Below are 25,000 nucleotides of genomic sequence, written 5' to 3'. Positions count from 1 at the left end.
CTCTTCCTCAATAGTGTGTAGCGAATTCTACTTGATGAAAAGCCGAAATGAGTATTATATCCTAGAATTTAAAGCATAATCATTTTTCGAAATTTCACATTTTTCACTTTATTTTCACATACCCAAAAGGCATACTATTTAGAACGCAATATGGGTATTCAGACAAGGCCATATTTCTCCCTGCCTTGACGTTTTCTCAAAAGGGCCATTCTCTTTTTCAGCTCCCCCCGGCGAGTGTCAGCCTTTTTCACAGGCTGTCACTGATAATGTTATCGGGGGAATACTGACTCAACAGAATCACGATTTGAAACAGGGAAAATAAGGAAAAATGAAAAAAAGTCACCATGCGTCCCAAACAAGGTGTCGGTCCATGGCAAACTGCCCTAATGTCACGCTCTCCTTTTTGTGTGCGTCTGACCATTTATCAGGCCAGATCTGCTGCTGCGGCAATGACGCAATAACTATATTTTGGAGAGTTCCACGCAGCAGGCTAACAAGGCCCTTGTTATGTCATCAGCGGTTGACTGTTTCTCTGCTTCAAGAGAATGGCAGCAATTAAGTATTTTTAGGGAGGGAGGGAAAATAAATGGTCTTGGAGATTGACTAATGCTTTTTATTTGTGTTGCCCTACTTCTGGAAAGAAGAGAGAGGAAGTATTTTTGGTTGTTATAAAATGGCAGGGGGAAGATGGCTGTAAATTGAGTGTTGAGAGAGCTGTCTGAATGAGAGGACAAAATGCTAATTTGAATTCAAATCATCAAATCTGTGTGTGTGTGAGTATACACAAGTCAATGGTTTGGTGTACCAAATAGAAAACACATTTATCCATTAAAACACAGGTCTTCTAAAACAGATACAGTAAGACAGAGTGCCTGAGGGCTATTGTGTTCCAGCTACAGCTATTCTGTAAGTAGCCTGACTACCAAGGAAAACTCAAGTCCCAGGGCCAAGAACTGGTAGTTCTGATTAGTGAACTTACAGTTTGTTCTGCAATGAAATAGCTAAGGCAACTAGGCCTATATTTATCGTCTTACAAAAAGAACAATGGATCAGGTTTTATTATCAAAATGGAGGACAGCAGTCATTCAGAACGCTATGGCTATCCAGGCTCTCACTCTCTCTCTCTCCCTCCTACATCCCCTCCTCCTCGCTCTCTCTCCCTCCCTCTCAAGGTTAAGATGTTCCTAGGGCCACTTGATGCTCAGTGTGCATCAGACCAACCTTCCGCCCCCCTAGTCTACTCAAGCTTATTTTCAGGCCGTATTCACTGCAGTTAACCGCTATACTCTCGCCCTAGTTCACGATTCAGCTAAGCACAATGACCATACAAGCATAAAGAATAAACTATTATTAGCCCTAAAGAACACAGTCTACCTAGTCATGGAATACTCATTATAGTCCCCATTGCATTCGATCTATAACGAACAGCAGGGTTGATCAAAATCACACCAACTAAACCAAGTCACAACTCAGAATGGGTTCCATTTGCGTCTCTCTGACTTTCAACACTTTTTATACTAATGCTTCTAATGTGATGAGACATTTTATAAAGCATGCACTCTGTTGGTGCCTGGTACCGCAACCTTTTGTCCAAGCAGTAGAGAATCTATAGCCTTAGCTTTTTTTCAACGGAGAGGCTGCATTTTACATTCTTTCCAAGCATTCGGTTATAGCTGTTGCATGGTGTGTTATAAAAATGCATCAACACAGACCAACAGTAACACACATTTCAGGGGTTATAAAGTTCCATAGAAGGTAGAATTAGATTTTTTTGTGCAGAGGGGAGGCCCCCCTTGACCCCCTAGCATCCCCCCACACCCCTCCCCTCTCTTACCTCTGCGTGGATGTTGGGGACAGAGCCGCTGGAGCCGTTCTCTGCGATGGTGCTGTTGGAGCTGTTGGGCGAGCTGGGCCCGGAGCCAGGGGCACTGCTGCACATGGAGGACACTGCAATGACAATGGAACAGGCCACTCAGAATCAGAACCAACCCAGCATCCCAGGCAGGCAGACACCACCGCCAAAACCCCTATGTGGTACGGTCTTTCTCCAAGCTTGCATCAAACTGTACTGTACAAATGTGTGAAGAGAAATGTCTAGGTTTTATCAGGCTGTTTTCTATGAGTATACAGAAAGGTAGAAACAGAATAGACTATCATTGGTGACATATACATGGAATCAGAGAACTTGGAAAAAGGACTCTTTCAAGAGGCCAACATTCCAAGTCCCAATCCGAATGTTCCCAAAAACCCTGTTCTCCTTTTCCCTGCTCCACTGCCAGCTAACCCCCCAAACCATCCCCTTTTGTCCTATTCAAGCTTTACGGATGAATCCGCGTCCTACCCTATAGTCCCTGCTATTTTTGTTTGCCTCCAATAAGTCCCTATATTTAGTCCCAGAAAAGCTTCTGCTTTCATTAGCAGATGAAATGGGTGAGTCGATTCAAAAGCCTCTATAAGCATAGCTTCTGTTATTGTGGTCTCGAGAACAACCAGCATTTACACAATCCCCTATGTTTACGTACTAGCTGCACGTGACATGGAAACGGGCTAAAAGGGCTAACCCTTAACCCTAGCATATGGTAGCTAGCTCCAGTACTAGGTCTGAAAAGGCATTGTGTGGCATGTGTACATAGCCAACCTGGCTAAGTGGGTTATGTAACTAGGTCCTTCTGGGAAATGAGCTTGAGGTGTAGAGTGCCGCAGCCCCTCCGGATGTCTACTTTTACCATCAGGCCAACAGAGTTGAAATGACTGTTTTATGTTAAGTTGGGTGTGATTTTAGATGGGTTATGGTTCACCCAACTGGATGCTTCTCACTGGGGTTGGTTTACAACTATGAAATGGCATGGGGTGTGGAATTCCAGCTGAAGAGTGTACAATGTATTTGTATGCGAGTGTGTAAATGCATGGTGTGTGTGTGTGCGCAAGCTCTCACCAGAGATCTCGATGGCTCTCTTTTTGAAGGTGCTTATCACTGTCCCATCCTTCCTCCTCAGCAGAGGACTGCTCCGCCTCTCAGCCACCTTCTGTTTTAACCGCGAACGCACCTTCAGATTGGGCTCCGAGGCTGTCGGAGAGAGAGAGAGTGAGAGGAGAGAGAAAGTGAGAGGAGAGAGAGAAAGAGATAGGAGAGAGTGAGAGCGAGAGCGAGAGAGAGGTGAGTTTAAATGAAAAAGATATACAACAGAAACCATAAAAGAGCAACAGCTCATGCAGAGTCTATCCAAAAGTACTGTGGTCAGCTCCAAATGGGGCTATTTATATCTTATTGACTGGGGACACTAACACTGAAATAAACGTCCATTTGCAACTAACCCCTCCTTCACACAACTGCTTTTTCAGTCCATTGTTGATGCAATGAACGACAGACCAAATGAGACTAATGGAAGTAAATAAAACAGGGGGATTGGACCCCAGGAAGAATACCTGCTGCTTTGGCAAAGGCTAATGGGGATCCGAATAAACCAATAAGGAGGGAGGGGCAAAAATAGGAATTGGGGCAATTAAGCAAAAGCCCCGGGTTTAATTTAATTAGCCTCCAATAGAGCTGCTTTCCACTGGACACCTTGACGTCACACACACACACACTCACCCCACCTATGTAGAGCAAACTTTCAGCCCTAATAACATCATTGGCTTTAGTATGGCTTTCATTTGATTAGAAATCAAAGGGTTTGGGGTGAGGAAGATCAGAGAGACATGAGGTGAAGTAAGGAGCATACGCACACACACAGCAGGCTCTTGCCACAGAGTTATACCTTTCAGTCATAATGCCCAGTAACATCAACAACACGCAATACAATTACAGCTAAATCCATGGGGATCCTTAAGGATATACAGCAAGCATATATTTAAGCATAGGTGTCATGGGTCAGCTTCTCAGAACCAGATTAAGCTTACTACTGGACTAAAACACATGTTCATTGGAAAGTCTCCAATCTCCATTTAGTGAACCACCCCACTCCATCGGCTTGTCTGTGGGTGGGCCTAATTATCTACGTGAGTGAGTGTGTATGTAGCTCTTGCCCACCAGTCTTCACCAACACTGCTGCTGTGATGACTCATTCTGACTCATACCAGAAAAGGAGAAACACTACATGTACAGACATACCTACACACACCTACTGTCAGACATACACGGGTACGTACCTCAAAGTAATGCAGACATGCAACCACACACACGCACAGTGCATCCACTCACCAGTCTTGCGGAGAGGGAAATCGTCCCTGCCCTCGTAGGACCCCAGTAGCGGGGGCAGTTTGTAGGAGGGCGGCGTTCCCGGAGTGTTACTCTGAGGGGGGGAGCTCTGGTCCAGAGAGGTGTGTTGGGCGCCCCTGATGAAGCCATAACAACAGTTAAGATACCACAATCAGTTGATACTACTTGTGATGTATACAAGACATTCTCTGACTAGATTAAAACCTCTTTATCCGTTTGGCATGACACCCCCTGAAGAAGGTAAACAAGTCATACCACTCTGGATTTCCAAGTATTTTTAACAGTTCACTCCAGGTCAATGGATCAGCTTAGGAGCTCTAAGAATCCTAGCTAAGGTATAGCCCTTCCTCCAGATTCATTAACCATTAACCTCCATGGCTCTTGGCCAGTCTGCTAGTGTCAGCAGCTAACGTTAGCCAGCCTCATAGAACTAAAATTAGATGTCGATGGTTAGGCTCACCAGCATTTCTGGGGGAAGGAATGGTTCAGTCCGCCAGGTGTGCCAGGCTCTTTTTTGCTCAGGAGGAACTCCTGGAGCTTCAGCTTCACCTCCGTACTGGCAATGGCACCTTCCGGAACAAACCATCATAACACAAAGTTATTATACCTCTAACAAAGACCAACATATATGGAGTATCAGGATCTAAACTAGAGCAATAACAGCAAAACTGTATCACTCTATTGAGTAAAAGTGTCTGATAGGACATAGCTACCGTATATTTCAGTGTTTACTTGCTGAAAGCTTCTCTTCATACATACACCAGATATATACTGCTCAGTGTGTGAGTGTGTGTCCTCTATATGTACTACTCACTCTCTTTGCCCTTCTCCTTGTTGCGTAGCATGAGGAGCTGCTGCTCCAGCCTCTGTTTCTCCAGCTCCTCATGCCTCTGTTGCTCCAGCTTCCTCTTCTGCTCCAGCTCCTGCTGCCGCTTGGCCGCCAGGATCTCCTGCTGCTGCTGCAGGGACACCAGGGGGAACGAAAGCCAGAGAGAGGGGAAGTCAAATGAAGCTCAAACTGACTGCCTGAAACCAGGTCCAGTAGCCAGTGTGGCTAAAGCCATTTCTAACCCCACCTCTTGCCCCCCCCCCCCACCCACCAGCCTTCCTAAAGCGTATCCCCCGTTACCTTCAGGTGCTCCTGCAGCTGAACCTCATGCTGGCGTGTCAGCACCTCATGCTGCTTCTGGAACTCAGCGAAGAGAAGCTGTTTCTGAAGCTCCTGCTGCTGCTTGAGGAGAAGCAGTTCATGCTGCAGTTGCTGCTCCCTCATGCCTGGGTCCACCCGTCCGCCCAGGGGTCCCAGCCTGGGATCGGTCCTCAGGTCCACAGGACCGCCGCCACCTCCACCTCCAACACCCTGCTCACTGCCGCCCACTGGGCTCTGCATCCCCGAGGGGAGAGTTGTCTTCACCTCCACAGCTAGATGGAGGAAAGGGTGGGGAGCGGAGAGAGGGGGAAGGAGACAGATAGATGGAAATGAAGACAGAGTAAAGGAGGGCAAAGAGAGAGAAGAAGTGAGGGAGACAGAAGGGAAAGGAGTGGAGCAGACAAAGAGAACAAGAAAATAGTTTGTTAAATGGTGACCAAATAAACCACAAATAAAGACGAAGTACAACGGTTTAATACAGTTTTTTCAATAAGAAACAAAACAAAAAATTATGATCAAATACTGCGGAAATGGTGAGGTTAAAGTTCAAGGGCTGAGAAGTAATTCCCTTTGATAGATATGACATTTAGCTTACAGTTTGACTAACATAATACATGTCTTTTAGCCATGAGGCTTGGCACAGATCTACTGTATCTCATTGAGTGTAGTCAACAAGGGCACACCGAGTAGGTTATAGAGACATTCATCGCATTGACAACCAGCTTCTATGAGGTCAAATAATATGTCCCATCTAATAGAGTGACCCTGGCAACCGACCCGGTCCATCTTTCAGTGTATTACAGCTTTCAGAAATCAGACCAGGAGTTCAATCATGTTTGGTGTGCTAGCTCTCTCTGGGGACGTTGCATAACTGCACCATGATGACAGAGTTCAGTGGAGTTGGACACACTACAGCTGTACAGTACACACATAAGGAGGAATACAGTTTGGGTCCTGATCTTCTCTCTGCTGGCAAAAGTAGGAAGGGTGCATGTTGTATTTAGAACACTTTGGAGAGTGTTTCAGTGTACTATTTTAAAAGTATGATTCCACAGAAGTGTGTGAGTGCTTATGTGGTTACTGAATAATTAAATCACAGTATGTATGTTTATACAGTACATGCTTCAATGATTGAAGGAGCGTCTTGGAGTGTTTCCGTGCGACTGTTAAAGTGTTACGCACAGAGTTACATCATTTCATCAGCTGATGAAGAAGAGTAACACCATTCATGGTTTCCTAGTTATTCATTTTGTATGGCGCATGTTATCGCCACGGATTACAAGGCATCCATCAGTCTGTATCGCGGTAGGTCACTCTATGCTAGCATGTCAGTGTATGCATTTTGCTCAATAGGAGACAGTATTGAACGGTAGGAATGGGAGCGGACCTTGCTAAAAATAGCCAGGGCGACTATCGATACAAAGAGGGCAGACCATTACATAACCTGGGAGGACCACAGTAGGCAGGGCCGGGACGTGGGCATAACCAGGGCCGGGATGAGGGCAGAGCCAGGGCACTCTACGACACTCCGGGAGATTTGTCTCTGATACAATAAGCACAGAGCTGGCAATGACGCACAGCATCCCAAAGCCACTGGCAAGCACTGCTGCCAAACAGACAAGCAAGCACAGCCACCTGGCAAGGGCCACGCTACTGTTTTCGACCTTTCCTTAAGTCGGCAGGGAAATCAAGGATTGGAAGGGGGCTATTGGGCTATTGTGTGGAAAACTGTTCAGCGCTGCCCCAAGTTGGCTTCCAATGCTCCTGACAGTTGTTTCCATCATCCATTAACCCTTGTTTCAATGGCCACAGGGCTTGGCATTGGTGCAGGGTCAGTACTGAGTAGGACAAGACGCTGTAAGGTTTAAAATCTCAAACAAATGCAGAAAAAAACAATGGAAGAGATTAGTGGGCAGGCAGAGAAGCACTCAGTCTGCAACAATGGTCAAGGGTAAAGAGGTTGACTGCTGCCCTTGCATTGGTGGATATAGAGTATTTGATCCCAGCTGCAGGCTAGGACCTAATGAGAAGGCACCGATTCCATGTCACAGATGGTTAAGTCACTCAGTGACCAGATAATGAGAGGCTAACTCCTGTGGAAAAATAATGGGAGACTGAGGGAGCAGCTAGCACTAGCTGAAAAGCACAAGCACTGCTTTGTGAGTTTGATTCTGAATGCAATGGCATCTATGAGTGGACCTCTAAACCTGGAGAACTATACCAGTTGTTTTTCATCAATGTTGCATGTCGTTAAAGATATGTAAAAAAATAAATAAAATAAAAATAAAACAAGTAATCTAGGGTCAGATAAGGCTGGGAATTGCCAGGGACCTCACGATATGACATTATCACGACACTTACGTGCCGATATGTATTTTTATTTTATTTTATTTCACCTTTATTTAACCAGGTAAGCCAGTTGAGAACAAGTTCTCATTTACAACAGCGACCTGGCCAAGATAAAGCAAAGCAGTGCAGAAAAAACAACAACAACACAGAGTTACATATGGGGTAAACAAAACGTACAGTCAATAACACAATAGAAAATCTATATACAGTGTGTGCAAATGTAGTAAGTTATGGAGGTAAGGCAATAAATAGGCCATAGTGCAAAATAATTACAATTATAATTTAGTATTAACACTGGAGTGATAGATGTGCAGAAGATGATGTGCAAATAGAGATACTGGGGTGCAAATGAGCAAAATAAATAACAATGTAAATAACAATATGGGGATGAGGTAGTTGGGTGGGCTAATTACAGATGGGCTGTGTACAGGTGCAGTGATCGGTAAGCTGCTCTGACAACTGACGCTTAAAGATAGTGAGGGAGATAAGTGTCTCCAGCTTCAGAGATTTTTGCAGTTCGTTCCAGTCATTTGCAGCAGAGAACTGGAAGGAATGGCGACCAAAGGAGGTGTGACCAGTGAGATATACCTGCTGGCACGCATACTACGGGTGGGTGTTGCTATGGTGATCAATGAGCTAAGATAAGGCGGGGATTTGCCTAGAAGGGATTTATAGATGACCTGGAGCCAGTGGGTTTGGCGACGAATATGTAGTGAGGGCCAGCCAACAATGGTGGGTAGTATATGGGGCTTTGGTGACAAAACGGATGGCACTGTGATAGACTACATCCAATTTGCTGAGTAGAGTGTTGGAAGCTATTTTGTAAATGACATCGCCGAAGTCAAGGATCGGTAGGATAGTCAGTTTTACGAGGGCATGTTTAGCAGCATGAGTGAAGGAGGCTTTGTTGCAAAATAGGAAGCCGATTCTAGATGTAACTTTGGATTGGAGATGCTTAATGTGAGTCTGGAAGGAGAGTTTACAGTCTAACCAGACACCTAGGTATTTGTAGTTGTCCACATATTCTAAGTCAGAGCCGCCGAGAGTAGTGATTCTAGTCGGGCAGGCGGGTGCAAGCAGCGTTCGATTGAAGAGCATGCATTTAGTTTTACTAGCGTTTAAGAGCAGTTGGAGGCCACAGAAGGAGTGTTGTATGCCATTGAAGCTCGTTTGGAGGTTTGTTAACACAGTGTCCAATGAAGGGCCAGATGTATACAAAATGGTGTCGTCTGCGTAGAGGTGGATCTGAGAGTCACCAGCAGCAAGAGCGACATCATTGATATACACAGAGAATAGAGTCTGCCCGAGAATTGAACCCTGTGGCACCCCCATAGAGACTGCCAGAGGTCCAGACAACAGGCCCTCCGATTTGACACATTGAACTCTATCTGAGAAGTAGTTGGTGAACCAGGCAAGGCAGTCATATGAGAAACCAAGGCTATTTAGTCTGCCAATAAGAATGCGGTGATTGACAGAGTCAAAAGCCTTGGCCAGGTCAATGAAGACGGCTGCACAGTACTGTCTATTATCGATCGCGGTTATTATATCGTTTAGGACCTTGAGCGTGGCTGAGGTACACCCATGACCAGCTCGGAAACCAGATTGCATAGCGGAGAAGGTACGGTGGGATTCGAAATGGTCGGTGATCTGTTTGTTAACTTGGCTTTCAAATACTTTCGAAAGGCAGGGCAGGATGGATATAGGTCTGTAACAGTTTGGATCTAGAGTGTCACCCCCTTTGAAGAGGGGGATGACCGCGGCAGCTTTCCAATCTCTGGGGATCTCAGACGATACGAAAGGTAGGTTGAACAGGCTGGTGATAGGGGTTGCGACAATTTCGGCGGCTAATTTTAGAAAGAAAGGGTCCAGATTGTCTAGCCCAGCAGATTTGTAGGGGTCCAGATTTTGCAGCTCTTTCAGAACATCAGCTATCTGAATTTGGGTGAAGGAGAAGCGGGGGGAGCATGGGCAAGTTGCAGCGGAGGGTGCAGAGCTGGTGGCTGGGGTAGGGGTAGCCAGGTGGAAAGCATGGCCAGCCGTGGCAAAATGCTTGTTGAAATTTTCGATTATCGTAGATTTATCGGTAGTAACAGTGTTTCCTAGCCTCAGTGCAGTGGGCAGCTGGGAGGAGGTGCTCTTATTCTCCATGGACTTTACAGTGTCCCAAAACCTTTTGGAGTCAGTGCTACAGGATGCAAATTTAGCCTTTGCTTTCCTAACTGATTGTGTATATTGGTTCCTGACTTCCCTGAAAAGTTGCATATCGCGGGGGCTGTTCGATGCTAATGCCGTACGCCACAGGATGTTTTTGTGCTGGTCAAGGGCAGTCAAGTCTGGGGTGAACCAGGGGCTATATCTGTTCTTAGTTCTGTATTTTTTAATGGGGCATGCTTATTTAAGATGGAGAGGAAAGCACTTTTAAAGAACAACCAGGCATCCTCTACTGACGGAATGAGGTCAATATCCATCCAGGATACCCGAGCCAGGTCAATTAGAAAGGCCTGCTCGCTGAAGTGTTTTAGGGAGTGTTTGACAGTTATGAGGGGTGGTCGTTTGACCGCGGACCCATTACGGACGCAGGCAATAAGGCAGTGATCGCTGAGATCCTGGTTGAAGACAGCGGAGGTGTATTTAGAGGGTAAATTAGTCAGGATGATATCTATGAGGGTGCCCATGTTAACGGATTTAGGGTTGTACCTGGTCACCAAGCAATACGAACTCTGAGGATAGATGGGGGGCAATCAATTCACATATGGTGTTCAGGGCACAGCTGGGGGCTGAGGGGGGTCTGTAGCAAGCGGCAACAGTGAGAGACTTATTTCTGGAAAGGTGGATTTTTAGAAGTAGAAGCTCAAACTGTTTGGGCACAGACCTGGATAGTATGATAGAGCTACAGTAAATTGCAACTCCGCCCCCTTTGGCAGTTCTATCTAGACGGAAAATGTTGTAGTTGGGAATGGACATTTCAGAATATTTTGTGGCCTTCCTAAGCCAGGATTCAGACACTGCTAGAACATCAGGGTTGGCTGAGTGTACTAACGCAGTGAATAACTCAAACTTAGGGAGGAGGCTTCTGATGTTAACATGCAAGAAACCAAGGCTTTTGCGATTACAGAAGTCAACAAATGATAGCGCCTGGGAAGCAGGAGTGATACTGGGGGCTACAGGGCCTGGGTTAACCTCTACATCACCAGAGGAACAGAGGAGGAGTAGAATAAGGATACAGCTAAAGGCTTTAAGAAATGGTCTTCTAGTGCGTTGGGTACAGAGAAAAAAAGGGGCCGATTTCCGGGCGTTGTAGAATACATTCAGAGCATTATGTACAGACAGGGATATGGAAGGATATGAGTACAGTGGAGGTAAACCTAAGCGTTGGGTAAAGATGAAAGCGATAGCATCACTGGAGGCACCGATTGAGCCGGTCAAAGGATCTATCTGAGACAGGTTGAGCAGGACTGGGGGCTCTACATTGAAAAAGTACAGTTAGAACTAACCGAAACAGCAATAGGCAAGGCATATTGACATGGGAGATAGGCATAAAGCAGTCACAGGTGTTATTCGAGAGAGCTAAGACTACAGCTGGTAATGGCGACGAAAGTTTGAGCTGAGGCTAAACAGATCAACAGGATGGGGTACCGTATAAAGGAACAGTCCAGCAGGCATCAGCTGTGTAGCTGAGTGATCATAAGGTCCAGTGAACAGCAATAAGTAAGTCCAGGAGCAGTTCAGTGGCTGCTACGCTACAGGCGAGCTGGAGGCACGGCTGTTGATTGCGTGTGCTAGCGGGCCGGGGCTAGCAGATGGATCTTCGTGGCTGTCGCAACGGGAAGCCTGTTGAAACCACATCAGACGATTACGTCGGCAGACCAGTCGTGATGGATCGGCGGGGCTCCGTGTCAACACTAGGAGGTCCTGTCCGGTTGACAGAGGTAGATAGCCGGGAGATGGGCCTGGCTCGAGGCTAGCTCAAGGCTAACTGGGGTTAGCTTCAGGACAGTGGTGATTAGTGGTGATTAGCTAACAACGACAATAGTTACAGCTATCTAGTTGCGATGATCCGGTGTTAAGGTCCAGTGATTCACAGAAGGTTCAGCGATCCGGCAGAAAATCCGATATGCTCTGGCTCGATAGTGCGATGTGCAGACTGGCCGATAATTGTCCAGGCTAGAGCTGGCTGGTAGGTAGTGCAGGCCACGGCCACGGACAATGGTGAAGACCGCTAACGGTGGCTAATAGCAAGTAGCTAGTTAGCTGGCAAGTTTCAGCCAGAGGTTCTGGATAAAAATGAATGAAGAAATAATAGAATCCGTTCCACATTGGGTGAGGCGGGTCGCAGGAAAGTATATTTTAGTTAAAGGATGGAAAGTGAGATTGAGAAATATATACGAAAAAGACAAAAAAACAAAAAACAGGCTATTTACATGAGGACACTACAGAGAACACGACCACACTGCTATGCCACCGTGATTCTCACGATTCTATATATATATATATATATATATATATTGCGATTCGATACTGGGATTTTATTGCGATTTGATGTTCCAAACATATTGCTCACTCATGGTTTAAATTAATCTTAGATTAGACCTAATCTAGAGTTTGTAAATGTAGGTTTATAATTAATCAGAGATGTTTTGCACCGCTTCATTTTAAAGACTGGATTAGTAAATCACTAAACTATGGGTGTGTTCGTAAATTCAATCTGGATTGCCAGACTGCGTTCGTAAATTCAGAGCGTTGTCAGATTGTCCATTCGTAAATTCAGAGCGTTTCACTCTTGGAGCCTTCAGAGCGCACACTGGACCCTCTGGCCGAGGAGAAGGGTTGATCCGAGTGTTGTGACCACACAACAGCAGTCAAGCACCCAAGCTAACTGGCTAACGTTGGCTAGCTTGCTAGCTACTTCCAGACACAAATGAGAGAACACCTCACTTTGACCATTTTACTCGCCCTAGCAGAGCTGTTTAGGCTGTTTTCATGTTATCGAGAGTGTTGGTGACTGTAACTGTGCTGCTGCCAACAATTTAATTACGCTTTTTTGCCGACGTTTACTGACACTGGCCATATTCAACGGGTGTTGAGAGTTCGTAAATTCATCAGTTATTCTGCGCTCTGGCACACTCAGACGAGAGTGCTCTGAAATCGGAGTAGATAGCCAGAGTGAATTTACGAAGGCAGCCTATGACTAGTGACACGTGCCATAATGGATTTACCATAGCAATATGTTCAAATTCTATTTCTACGGAAACAAACCAGCACTGGTCATTGCTAGTTTGTTAACTAGCAAAGTGAATTTTCACTTTGGGCTAATGATGAAAAACATTTTTTACATTTACATTTAGTCATTTAGCTGACGCTCTTATCCAGAGCAATTTGGGTTAAGTGCCTTGCTCAAGGGCACAGACAGATTTTTCATCTAGTCGGCTCGGGTTACTGGCCCAACGCTCATAACCGCTAAGCTACCTGCCACCGTCCAAAAGTTAGCTGGCTAGTTGAGTTATACAAACATGATTAAAAAAATGTATCATACTGAAAATAAAGCACATACACTGACATTTGATTAACTTAAACCTCCTCCAGTGGTAGTTTCGATGAAATCCCTAAACTAAGTTTAATATTTATTTTAAAACAATGGAGCAACAATATTACAGTTCAAATTAAACTTAGTTTAGAAGAAGGATTAAATGTAACTATGATTAGTTTTAAAACTTGGTGCAACAAGATTAAATGATAAACCTTGATTTAACCCAGTTTAAGAGTTAATCCATGTTGGTGCAGCCAACCCTATACATCTGCTGCAGAGAGAAGAGAGAGCATGAGAAAATGAGTTTTGATCAGTCAGTGCTGAAAAGATGTTGGATCACTATTTAAAAAGATGGAAAACAAGCTAAAGGATGAAAAATACCTGAGTTTTGGCACAGGTACAAATATCTATATAATATATTGTCCAAAAATAATATTGCGATATGTAACTATCGATTCCCCCCCCCCCCCCATCACTAGGGTCAGAATCTGTTTACAACATCATCTCAGGTGAATATGTTTTTTGGCTTTTGCCGAGGGCATCTGCAACAGCATGCTTTGAAACTCAGCTAAATTCAGCCAATTTGTCTGTGTCAATGTAAGTAAACCTGTCCTGGAACTGAACCTTCCCCATTGTCCTTCATTCCTCCTCTTCTCCCTTTCTTCCTCTCTATCACCACCTCCACCTCATCCCCCTTTCCTCTCCCTCTCTCTCGGTCTGTACCCCCCTCCCAGGTGAGTGCTGAGTAGGGTAGCTATGCCAGACTGGATGAGAAATGAGTAGGTATAACTGTGCTTCAGAGGGAGGCCTTTGTTAAAATGCAAAAACGAATGGTTTCGGGTGCAAAACAAATACTTAAATCTGTGTGTTTTTTGTTCTGCAAGCAATTAAGTTCAGAGTCCTAAGTCAGCAACTACCCATAAAGATTGTAAAAATGCTAATGCAGGGAAAATAAAATGGATATCGATAACGGTAAAGTGGAGTAACAGTTGTAAATGACAATAGTTGCTTGCCTGTAGTACTTTAGGCCACATACAGGTTTAGGGTTTGGAGGACTTTGGGATTAGGCATCCTTTGAGGTAGACCAGAGAATAGCATACTTGTAAGTACATTACATACACTGAGTGTACAAAACATTAAGGACATCTGCTCTTTCCATGACATAGACTGACCAGGTGAATCTAGTTGAAAGCTATGATCCCTTAATGATGGCACCTGTTAAATCCACTTCAAAATCAGTGTAGATGAAGGGGAGGAGACAGGTTAAAGAAGGATGTTTAACCCTCGAGACAATTGACACATGGATTGTGTATGTGTGCCATTCAGAGGGAGAATGGGCAAGACAAAATCTTTAAGTACCTTTGAACAGGGTATGGTAGTAGGTGCCAGGCGCACCAGTTTGTGTCCAGAACTGCAACGCTGCTGGGTTTTTCATGCTCAACAGTTTCCTGTGTGTATCAAGAATGGTCCACCATCCAAAGAACATCCAGCCAACTTGACTGTGGGAAGCATTGAAGTCAACATCGGCCAGCATCCCTGTGGAACGCTTTCGACACCTTGTAAAGTCAGGGTGGTGCAACTCGATATTAGGAAGGTGTTCCTAATGTTTGGTATACTCAGTGTACATTCACATTGTACGTCACAACATTAGGTAGGATTGCACCTTTGAGCTTGCTGATTGGAGCTTGCAGAGTTAACCAACAGAGTAATGATCCAATAGCTCTGTTGGAGGTCTGGCGGAAGCTTTCGGCTTAGTCCAAATAAGATTACTATCCTTTATCAGTCAGCTTCTAAATTTAAACTTCCAGCCAATTGTGTGTGTCAGCCATTTGACGTCATTGTGTCCCTTTCTTAGGTCGCCAGGAAAACTCTGGTTGTTGGGTGCCAGCCAACCAAATGAGCTTAACATAGATCACCCAAGACACCTCAGTCAGAGAGAATATGGGGGAGGAGGCATTGAATGAATGAGCCAAAGGGAGAGTGCCTATTGCGATGTACCAGGTATTCCAAATGATCAATAGTCATGAGGCCTTCCATTCGAGAAACAATTTACAAATCTGAAATCTGTATGTCAATAATGACTTGTAAAAGCCATCAATGGTGCTCAATTAAACCAACATTGATGTGACATGATTGGTTGTTGTCAGAGTGGTGCAATGTGCACAGAGGTCTAGGGCTCCTTTGCAGTGTTCAAATCATCATAATAAATTTGGAGGCACACAAAATACTTTAATGACACTGCCTGGCTGTGCAGTGTGCATTCAAATGAATAATTTGGTGTTGCCTGCTCCACTCTGTTTCGAGACAGTGAGTAGAGGGAGTCTGAGGAAAAATAATTTGGGCCGATCATCAAAAAGTATCAAACGAGGGAACAGCCGCCAGGAGAACTCACAGGGGAGTTGCATCTGAGGCGGAAGGAACTACCATCAGTCCCATAGCAAATCAGCTATGTGCCAAAACAGGTGTGGTTTTAATGCTGCAGCAGAAAAATACAGCAACACTTTCGAAGAGGCGCTGCATGGTTAATTATAGATGAATAATACATTTCTTCCTAGCCCAATTGATTATCGAGGTGATAACATGCTTGAGGCGTTAATTTCTCATCCAAGAACTCCACCACCTTGTCCTAGACAGACGGTTGCTAAACTTCTAGGTTCAACTTTGGTTCAGAAATCTACTTCAAAATAAACAAACCAGACAAAACTAAAAAGCAAAAATGGGAGGGCAGTAAAAGATAAGAGGATCCATCAGACTGTTTGGTCAGAAATGGGACCTTAAAAATGTCACACATAGTTTGAACTCAGCCAAGAAGAAAACATGGCCTTCTTTCTAAATGAGGCAAAAAGTCCTTGGCCCTGTTTTTGTGTTGACAGGAAAAGAGAGAGTGGGAGGGAGGAGGGGAGGGCAGAGAGGAGAGGAGAAACAGCCCAGTCATCTGGGTGAAGCTGTTTGTGGCCCTGTGATTAGTGAGGACTTGGGCCAGCCAGGAGGTGGCTGAGAGGCTGAGTGACATGGAGACAAAGCCAAAGGTATTTCCAGGTCCCCAAGGACTATATTTGTGGCCATAGCCAATTAAACCACAGTGACAATACACACTGAAATAGATGCAATTTGACTGTGTCTGCAGACATCATCACCAATGAAAATGCACACACACACACACACACACACTTTAAGGACATGATCTGTGATTAAGCAATCCATCTATAAATAATACAACAAAAACACAGCTAGGGGCAACTAATTGCCTTCGCATATCCTCTTATCCTGCAACAGTATCCACCAGGAATAGTTTAAGTTCTGCTTGTGCTCATCTTATTCTAAATTAAACATCACCATTTTCCTCTAAGAATTCGATGATATAACCAGAGACGTATTGTAATTTCTAAATTAGTTACAACAAAGCTCTATCCTATGCCATGCGATGAGAGTCCTTAAACAATAATGAAAGAAAGCAAGGAGGATGCTCTTGGAGGAGAAACAGCTACCTCTGAATTTAAAATGTACAAAGAAATATATTACAGTGTTCACAACCTGACAAGATGAAAATAGAGGTGAGGGGTGGGGGGTACCTCCTCGTTAAAAATAAACGAAGGTATTGCATAACACTTGCGTGGGGTTTCTAGCCAGAAACAGAGGAAGAGGTGGGAGGGAGGGAGGGAGGAGATTTCTGGATAAGGAAGCCAACTAGGCCTAATCAATGAAAGGGTATATACCCTGGGGGAGGGCCAGAAAACATTAGAGCACTCAAATTTACCCATCAGATTATATTTTACTCCATGGATTACTGTAATCGCCTGGAAAAGAGAGTCTAAAAATATCCCTCCACCCTGCCACTCCCGCCCCCATTTTTTATTTTTTTATTTCACCTTTATTTAACCAGGTAAGCCAGTTGAGAACAAGTTCTCATTTACAACTGCGACCTGGCCAAGATAAAATAAAGCAGTGCGATAAAAACAACACAGAGTTACATATGGGGTAAACAAAACAAAGTCAAAAATACAACAGAAAATATACACTGCTCAAAAAAATAAAGGGAACACTAAAATAACACATCCTAGATCTGAATGAATGAAATAATCTTATTAAATACTTTTTTTCTTTACATAGTTGAATGTGCTGACAACAAAATCACACAAAAAGTATCAATGGAAATCAAATTTATCAACCCATGGAGGTCTGGATTTGGAGTCACCCTCAAAATTAAAGTGGAAAACCACACTACAGGCTGATCCAACTTTGATGTAATGTCCTTAAAACAAGTCAAAATGAGGCTCAGTAGTGTGTGTGGCCTCCACGTGCCTGTACGACCTCCCTACAATGCCTGGGCATGCTCCTGATGAGGTGGCGGATGGTCTCCTGAGGGATCTCCTCCCAGACCTGGACTAAAGCATCCGCCAACTCCTGGACAGTCTGTGGTGCAACGTGGCGTTGGTGGATGGAGCGAGACATGATGTCCCAGGTGTGCTCAATTGGATTCAGGTCTGGGGAACGGGCGGGCCAGTCCATAGCATCAATGCCTTCCTCTTGCAGGAACTGCTGACACACTCCAGCCACATGAGGTCTAGCATTGTCTTGCATTAGGAGGAACCCAGGGCCAACCGCACCAGCATATGGGCTCACAAGGGGTCTGAGGATCTCATCTCGGTACCTAATGGCAGTCAGGCTACCTCTGGCGAGCACATGGAGGGCTGTGCGGCCCCCCAAAGAAATGCCACCCCATACCATGACTGACCCACTGCCAAACCGGTCATGCTGGAGGATGTTGCAGGCAGCAGGACGTTCTCCACGGCGTCTCCAGACTCTGTCACGTCTGTCACGTGCTCAGTGTGAACCTGCTTTCATCTGTGAAGAGCACAGGGCGCCAGTGGCGAATTTGCCAATCTTGGTGTTCTCTGGCAAATGCCAAACGTCCTGCACGGTGTTGGCCTGTAAGCACAACCCCCACCTGTGGACGTCGGGCCCTCATACCACCCTCATGGAGTCTGTTTCTGACCGTTTGAGCAGACACATGCACATTTGTGGCCTGCTGGAGGTCATTTTGCAGGGCTCTGGCAGTGCTCCTCCTGCTCCTCCTTGCACTAAGGCGGAGGTAGCGGTCCTGCTGCTGGGTTGTTGCCCTCCTACGGCCTCCTCCACGTCTCCTGATGTACTGGCCTGTCTCCTGGTAGCGCCTCCATGCTCTGGACACTACGCTGACAGACACAGCAAACATTCTTGCCACAGCTCACATTGATGTGCCATCCTGGATGAGCTGCACTACCTGAGCCACTTGTGTGGGTTGTAGACTCCGTTTCATGCTACCACTAGAGTGAAAGCACTGCCAGCATTCAAAAGTGACCAAAACATCAGCCAGGAAGCATAGGAACTGAGAAGTGGTCTGTGGTCACCACCTGCAGAACTAGTCCTTTATTGGGGGTGTCTTGCGAATTGCCTATAACAGCATGTGAAATTTATTGTCAATCAGTGTTGCTTCCTAAGTGGACAGTTTGATTTCACAGAAGTATGATTGACTTGGAGTTACATTGTGTTGTTTAAGTGTTCCCTTTATTTTTTTGAGCAGTGTATATACAGTGTGTGCAAATGTAGCAAGTTATGGAGGTAAGGCAATAAATAGGCCATAGTACAAAATAATTACAATTAGTATTAACACTGGAATGATAGATGTGCAAGAGATGATGTGCAAATAGAGATACTGGGGTGCAAATGAGCAAAATAAATAACAATATGGGGATGAGGTAGTTGAGTGGGCTAATTTCAGAAGGGCTGTGTACAGGTGCAGTGATCGGTAAGATGCTCTGACAACTGATGCTTAAAGTTAGTGAGGGAGATAAGTGTCTCCAGCTTCAGTGATTTTTGCAGTTCATTCCAGTCATTGGCAGCAGAGAACTGGAAGGAATGGCGGCCAAAGGAGGTGTTGGCTTTGGGGATGACCAGTGAGATATACCTGTTGGAGCACATACTACGGGTGGGTGTTGCTATGGTGACCAATGAGCTAAGATAAGGCGGAGATTTGCCTAGCAGTGATTTATAGATGGCCTGGAGCCAGTGGGTTTGGCAACGAATATGTAGTGAGGACCAGCCAACAAGAGCGTACAGGTCACAGTGGTGGGTAGTATATGGGGCTTTAGTGACAAAAAGGATGGCACTGTGATAGACTACATCCAATTTGCTGAGTAGAGTGTTGGAGGCTATTTTGTAAATGACATCGCTGAAGTCAAGGATTGGTAGGATAGTCAGTTTTACGAGGGAATGTTTGGCAGCATGAGTGAAGGAGGCTTTGTTGTGAAATAGGAAGCCGATTCTAGATTTAACTTTGGATTGGAGATGCTTAATGTGAGTCTGGAAGGAGAGTTTACAGTCTAACCAGACACCTAGGTATTTGTAGTTGTCCACATACTCTAGGTCAGACCCGTCGAGAGTTGTGATTCTAGTCGGATGGGCGGGTGCAAGCAGCGTTCGATTGAAGAGCATGCATTTAGTTTTACTAGTGTTTAAGAGCAGTTGGAGGCCACAGAAGGAGTGTTGTATGGCATTGAAGCTCGTTTGGAGGTTTGTTAACACAGTGTCCAATGAAGGGCCAGATGTATACAAAATGGTGTCGTCTGCATAGAGGTGGATTTGAGAGTCACCAGCAGCAAGAGCGACATCATTGATATACACGGAGAAAAGAGTCGGCCCAAGAATTGAACCCTGTGGCACCCCCATAGAGACTGCCATAGGTCCAGACAACAGGCCCTCCGATTTGACACATTTAACTCTATCTGAGAAGTAGTTGGTGAACCAGGCGAGGCAGTCATTTGAGAAACCAAGGCTATTTAGTCTGCCAATAAGAATGCGGTGGTTGACAGAGTCGAAAGACGGCTGCACAGTAATGTCTATTATCGATCGCGGTTATAATATCGTTTAGGACCTTGAGCGTGGCTGAGGTGCACCCATGACCAGCTCGGAAACCGGATTGCATAGCAGAGAAGGTACGGTGGGATTCGAAATGGTCGGTGATCTGTTTGTTAACTTGGCTTTCAAATACTTTCGAAAGGCAGGGCAGGATGGATATAGGTCTGTAACAGTTTGGATCTAGAGTGTCACCCCCTTTGAAGAGGGGGATGACTGCGGCAGTTTTCCAATCTCTGGGGATCTCAGACGTTACGAAAGAGAGGTTGAACAGGCTAGTAATAGGGGTTGCGAGAATTTCGGCGGCTATTTTTAGAAAGAAAGGGTCCAGATTGTCTAGCCCAGATGATTTGTACGGGTCCAGATTTTGCAGCTCTTTCAGAACATCAGCTATCTGAATTTGTGTGAAGGAGAAGCGGGGGGAGGGGCATGGGCAAGTTGCAGCGGAGGGTGCAGAGCTGGTGGCCGGGGTAGTGGTAGCCAGGTGGAAAGCATGGCCAGCCGTAGCAAAATGCTTGTTGAAATTCTCAACTATTGTAGATTTATCGGTGGTGATAGTGTTTCCTAGCCTCAGTGCAGTGGGCAGCTGGGAGGAGGTGCTCTTATTCTCCATGGACTTTACAGTGTCCCAAAACTTTTTGGAGTTAGTGCTACAAGATGCATATTTCTGTTTGAAAAAGCTAGCCTTTGCTTTCCTAACTGCTTGTGTATATTGGTTCATAACTTCCCTGAAAAGTTGCATATCGCGGGGGCTATTCGATGCTAATGCAGTACGCCACAGGATGTTTTTGTGCTGGTCAAGGGCAGTCAAGTCTGAGGAGAACCAGGGGCTATATCTGTTCTTAGTTCTGAATTTTTTGAATGGGGCATTCTTATTTAAGATTGAGAAGAAAGCACTTTTAAATGATGATGACTGTTTGCATAAAGGGTGTGTGTGTGTGCGTGTGTGTGTGTGTGTGTGTGTGTGTGTGTGTGTGTGTGTGTGTGTACATGTTAGAGGGAGATGGAGAAAGAGTGTATGAAGGATTTAGGGCTAGCTCAACAATGTGTTAACTGGGCTACAGCCCTGAATCTAGTCTGTGATCAAATCAAAACATACTGTATTCACTCAGTGTCCCTGACTTTGCCAACACGAGTAGGCCTGATATTGAAACCATGCACACCACTCTTACGACTGATGAGAGGCCTTACAGTGCAGTGCAATTGACTGAATAAAAGGGTCTATTTAAATGCTGTATTTTGTGTGAGAGGAAGACCAGTAGATGGCTGTGCTGGTTTGCCACAGCCTTTATGTATGACAACCAAAGTTTTCCCAATTAAGACAGAAAGATCCATCTCCCAAGGGAGTCTTCTGGCTTACGCACACTCCATCGCGAGTTTTGTGTCGCCTAATTATGCCAACCACTCCCTCTCTCTTCCAGAGCTAGGCGTAATTTTAAACCTCCACTCAAAGCCGTTAGTTATACGAGACGCTGTCAAACAAAGGCATGGATTGTGCCTCCTCAGCCCCTTTTTCCTCCATTAACATGGAGGATGTGAGTCTTCTGGAGAGAGTGCCAGAGGAAATCTTTCTTTCTAATCAAATGATCACACTAATTAGGCCTTAGCCAGACAAGGATGGAGGAGAGAAGAGCTACAAGCCAGGAGGGCATAGCAGGAGTACAATAAGGGTAGAACGAGTTTGACATCCAGGGTGCCCCCCCTGTCCCCTGTTCAGTTTGGCAGACTGGCCGTTGATTGGATGGATCATGGAACCCTAGCATACTACACTAAAGAGACGGGCGAAAGACGAAAGCGTCAACGAGATAATAATTTTGTTGCCGTCATGAATTATGTAAGCCATTAAATTCAGCCAATAATCGTCAAGCACACTGCTGCACCAGTGGGGACTCCTGCTGTGTCTGACATTGGCAATAAACATGTCAGTAAGTAAGAAGTGTCTTTTGGTCTTCTTGTAAAAGGCTTCAATTAGTTTCAAGTTGCAGCTTGTCAAGCAATAAGTATGTAAATTGTAATTGATACTGTACATTTTCCTTCTCTGAGGAACCATCAAAATGGCTGCACCATAGTATAGCCTACATCTGCCTCTGGGCTTCTATCTATAGCTAGAGCCAATGGCACTCTCCCTACACCTGCAATCCTCTCCTTCTTCTCCTCCATCTTCTCCTCGCCCCTGACCCTCCCCTCATCGCTCTCCCTCTCTTCCCTTTCTCTCTCGCTCCCAGCAGAGATTAGACACAAGCAGCGACAGAACACAAAGTCTGCCTGCGAAAAATGTAGGTTATAAATAACCCCGGATTAATAATGCACTGGGGGTGAGAAGGGGGAGGGAGGGGATAGCGCACTGTGCTTTTAAAAGCGCACGCTTCTATTTTTGGTTTTTCCACATTTTCGGTTGCTGCTCGCTCTGTAGCTTCCAGCTCATCCCTGCTATCTTCGTCTTGGATGCGGATGCTGCAGAGGCAGCTACAAAGGGAATATGGTGTTCCCTTGCAGAATACAGGCTTTGATCTAGCTATATCTGTATATGTGGAAAACACATTAAAGAGCAACTGCCCCTGAAAATCAACTAATCCCTTTGAAAACAGAGTCAGAAACATTTATTCTAGTGTCAAAATTGACTACAAAGTGTAAATAGGATGATTTTGGTCATAATGTCAGTCTCGTCTAAAACTGAGTTTGGAACCTCAGTGCGTTACAACGAGTAAATGAAGGTCGGGTTTGGATGACAATTATGTCAACAGATCATGCCCCCTTTTGTCAAGCTCCGCGTGCAAAACGCCCCTCCGCTTCCCTTCATTGAATATGGCTCCATTTTTCACACCCCCAACACGTTCAAAGGATCACGGGCCCTATATAGCTAGACCATGCCTCCACAGCCAAAGACCTATGACTTGCATGCCCTGCCGAAGGAACCTAGCTAGTGTGTGGAATAGGCGCTTTGAGTTCGTATGTAGCATGTTTTTTGTCCCCCCACTTTGGTTCTGAAAATCACCATCACCCACTAATTAACTTTTCATTTTTGCAGATTAAGTGTTTGAGCTAGTAATGTATCAATATTTATCATTTACAATTTAGCTATGACATACCCAATGAATATATAGCACAACTTTGGATTTAACAGGCCAGCCAGGAGCAGAGTAATAAGCTTGTGGGGGATCTTGCCTTTGTGGTCTCCTTAAGCTAGTGCTGCAATGACCAGCTGCCCAAAATACTAAACCTCGCCCCTTCAGCTATGATTAGCCCAATCTCCCGATGCTTCCAAGGTAAAAGAGCTCCAGATGATCCGACTGAGGGTACGATACATTGAGGGAGAATCAGGGATGAACGGAGAGCATGTCGGGGAGGGGGGACTGAGGAATTCTCTCCTTGGCCGCCCTCATTCTTGTCTGTGTCTGTCTCTAGAGACTCACTCTTTAATCCAGAAACTGAGGTGCAGAACCATCACCACCAATGTCACCGAATATAGAGCTCAGTGCATGCCGGTACACCGGTTTTTATTCTATCAGACAGGACTCAAGGTGGCCAGCGGAGTGGCACTAGCGAGGTGGGAGGCCCTGGGAGGGACAAAGGAGGGACCTGAAAGACACCCATTAATAAATCAGACCACGCTCGCTCTGCAGACTGCAAACTGTGCATTCATTAGTCTCTCAGACAGCACTGAAATATGGGCAAAGCTTATCGCAGCATAAAAACAAAATAGGGGGTGACAATGGCTAGGCCCACAGTGTGCTGGAATAAAGTACAATCTGCTTGTTTGACAAGATGGTCAACCTTTGCACACACCCCAAAATTCTGCAAAAAGTACAGGTCTTAAGAGTTTTATTCGGATAAGTATAGCTAAGCACGATATTTATCACTGTTGTGTCCTTTCTGTCTATGAGTCAAACGCATGGCTGTGTCAATAGTCAAGCGTATGTGCCACCTCCTCATGACGACTGATCAATCATTCCACTCAGCTAAGGATGCACAGTCTGAAGTGCAGCCATTTATTATTCGAGTTGTTAAAGGCTTTCTTTCCCTTCTCTTTTTTAAAAGTCTGTTTTGCAGAGGGCGCAGCTTACGTCATGGTTATTTTCTTTAGCAACACTACACCAACTCTGCTTTGGAAAGACAAGAGAGAGAGAAAAAGAAAGAGGGAGTAAGCGAGAGGCAGGAAGAAAAAAGCATGAATATTGCTTTCCAGAAATAGCACATAGCAACATGCGGTAGGCTGCCCTGTCAAATCTGCTCTGCATCCTCTCCTTGTTAGCAGCACACGGCGAAGAGAGAGAGGGGTGAGAAAGAGAAGGAGGCTAGAAACGGAAGCTGGTCTGATCTGTTCAGTTTTGACAAAAATGGTGCCCAGATGAAAAAGTGAGAAAGACGAGGGAGAAAGGGAGCACAGGCAGGCTGATAGCCTATATTTACATCCTCTGGAACAGTCTTCTGGCGGTCGGAGCCTCATCCTGATGCTAATAGGAGAGAGGTTGTAAATAGCCTGTGTGATATATGTGCCTCAGGAACCCCCAAAGCCTTGGCAGGCCTCCTGGAGGGGTAGCTCCTTGCTCTGGGAAAACAAGAAACTAGTAGTTTCTTCTGAGGAAGCCCAGAAAAGACACTTGGGAGGGGAGACAGTCTATAACTTATTGCTATGGCTTGCATGTAAGCTAACATTTACCCAGTAGCTTGCCTGTTCCTTTGCTTCTCCCTTTTGTATGCAACTGTTGATAGCCATGTAGTAATGCATGGATGTTTAGAACATAATGGGCCTCGAGTAGATTACAGATTTCTTCTGCCTGGATAGTCATGCGATGGTGACATGGCTAGCTGAAATTCAGGCCTTGAAAGGAAAATTCTGTGAGCATTCTGAGAGTTTTCC

General features: G+C 45.2%; 1 protein-coding gene across 6 annotated transcripts in view; it reads right to left on the bottom strand.

Moving 5' to 3' along the window:
* Nucleotides 1–25,000, bottom strand: part of LOC121569042 (histone deacetylase 5) — a 92,782-nt gene that overhangs the window by 24,549 nt on the left and 43,233 nt on the right. For 4 of the 6 annotated variants that reach the window (XM_041879645.1, XM_045221208.1, XM_041879642.2 and 1 more), the window contains 6 exons: nt 5,349–5,641; nt 5,034–5,190; nt 4,680–4,788; nt 4,202–4,335; nt 2,936–3,067; nt 1,835–1,947 (listed from right to left, as the gene is read on the bottom strand). In XM_041879645.1, coding sequence (XP_041735579.1) covers nt 1,835–1,947; nt 2,936–3,067; nt 4,202–4,335; nt 4,680–4,788; nt 5,034–5,190; nt 5,349–5,609 — 906 coding nt within the window. In that variant the 5' untranslated portion in view covers nt 5,610–5,641. The remainder of the gene's footprint in view (nt 1–1,834; nt 1,948–2,935; nt 3,068–4,201; nt 4,336–4,679; nt 4,789–5,033; nt 5,191–5,348; nt 5,642–25,000) is intronic. The other 2 variants (XM_041879643.2, XM_041879644.2) reach the window with 1 other exon arrangement.

This window comes from Coregonus clupeaformis, chromosome 7 (genome assembly GCF_020615455.1).
Source record: "Coregonus clupeaformis isolate EN_2021a chromosome 7, ASM2061545v1, whole genome shotgun sequence".
Classification (NCBI taxonomy): domain Eukaryota; kingdom Metazoa; phylum Chordata; class Actinopteri; order Salmoniformes; family Salmonidae; genus Coregonus; species Coregonus clupeaformis.
Note: the sequence above shows the minus strand (reverse complement) of the source record. Positions and strands in the feature narration are given on the sequence as shown.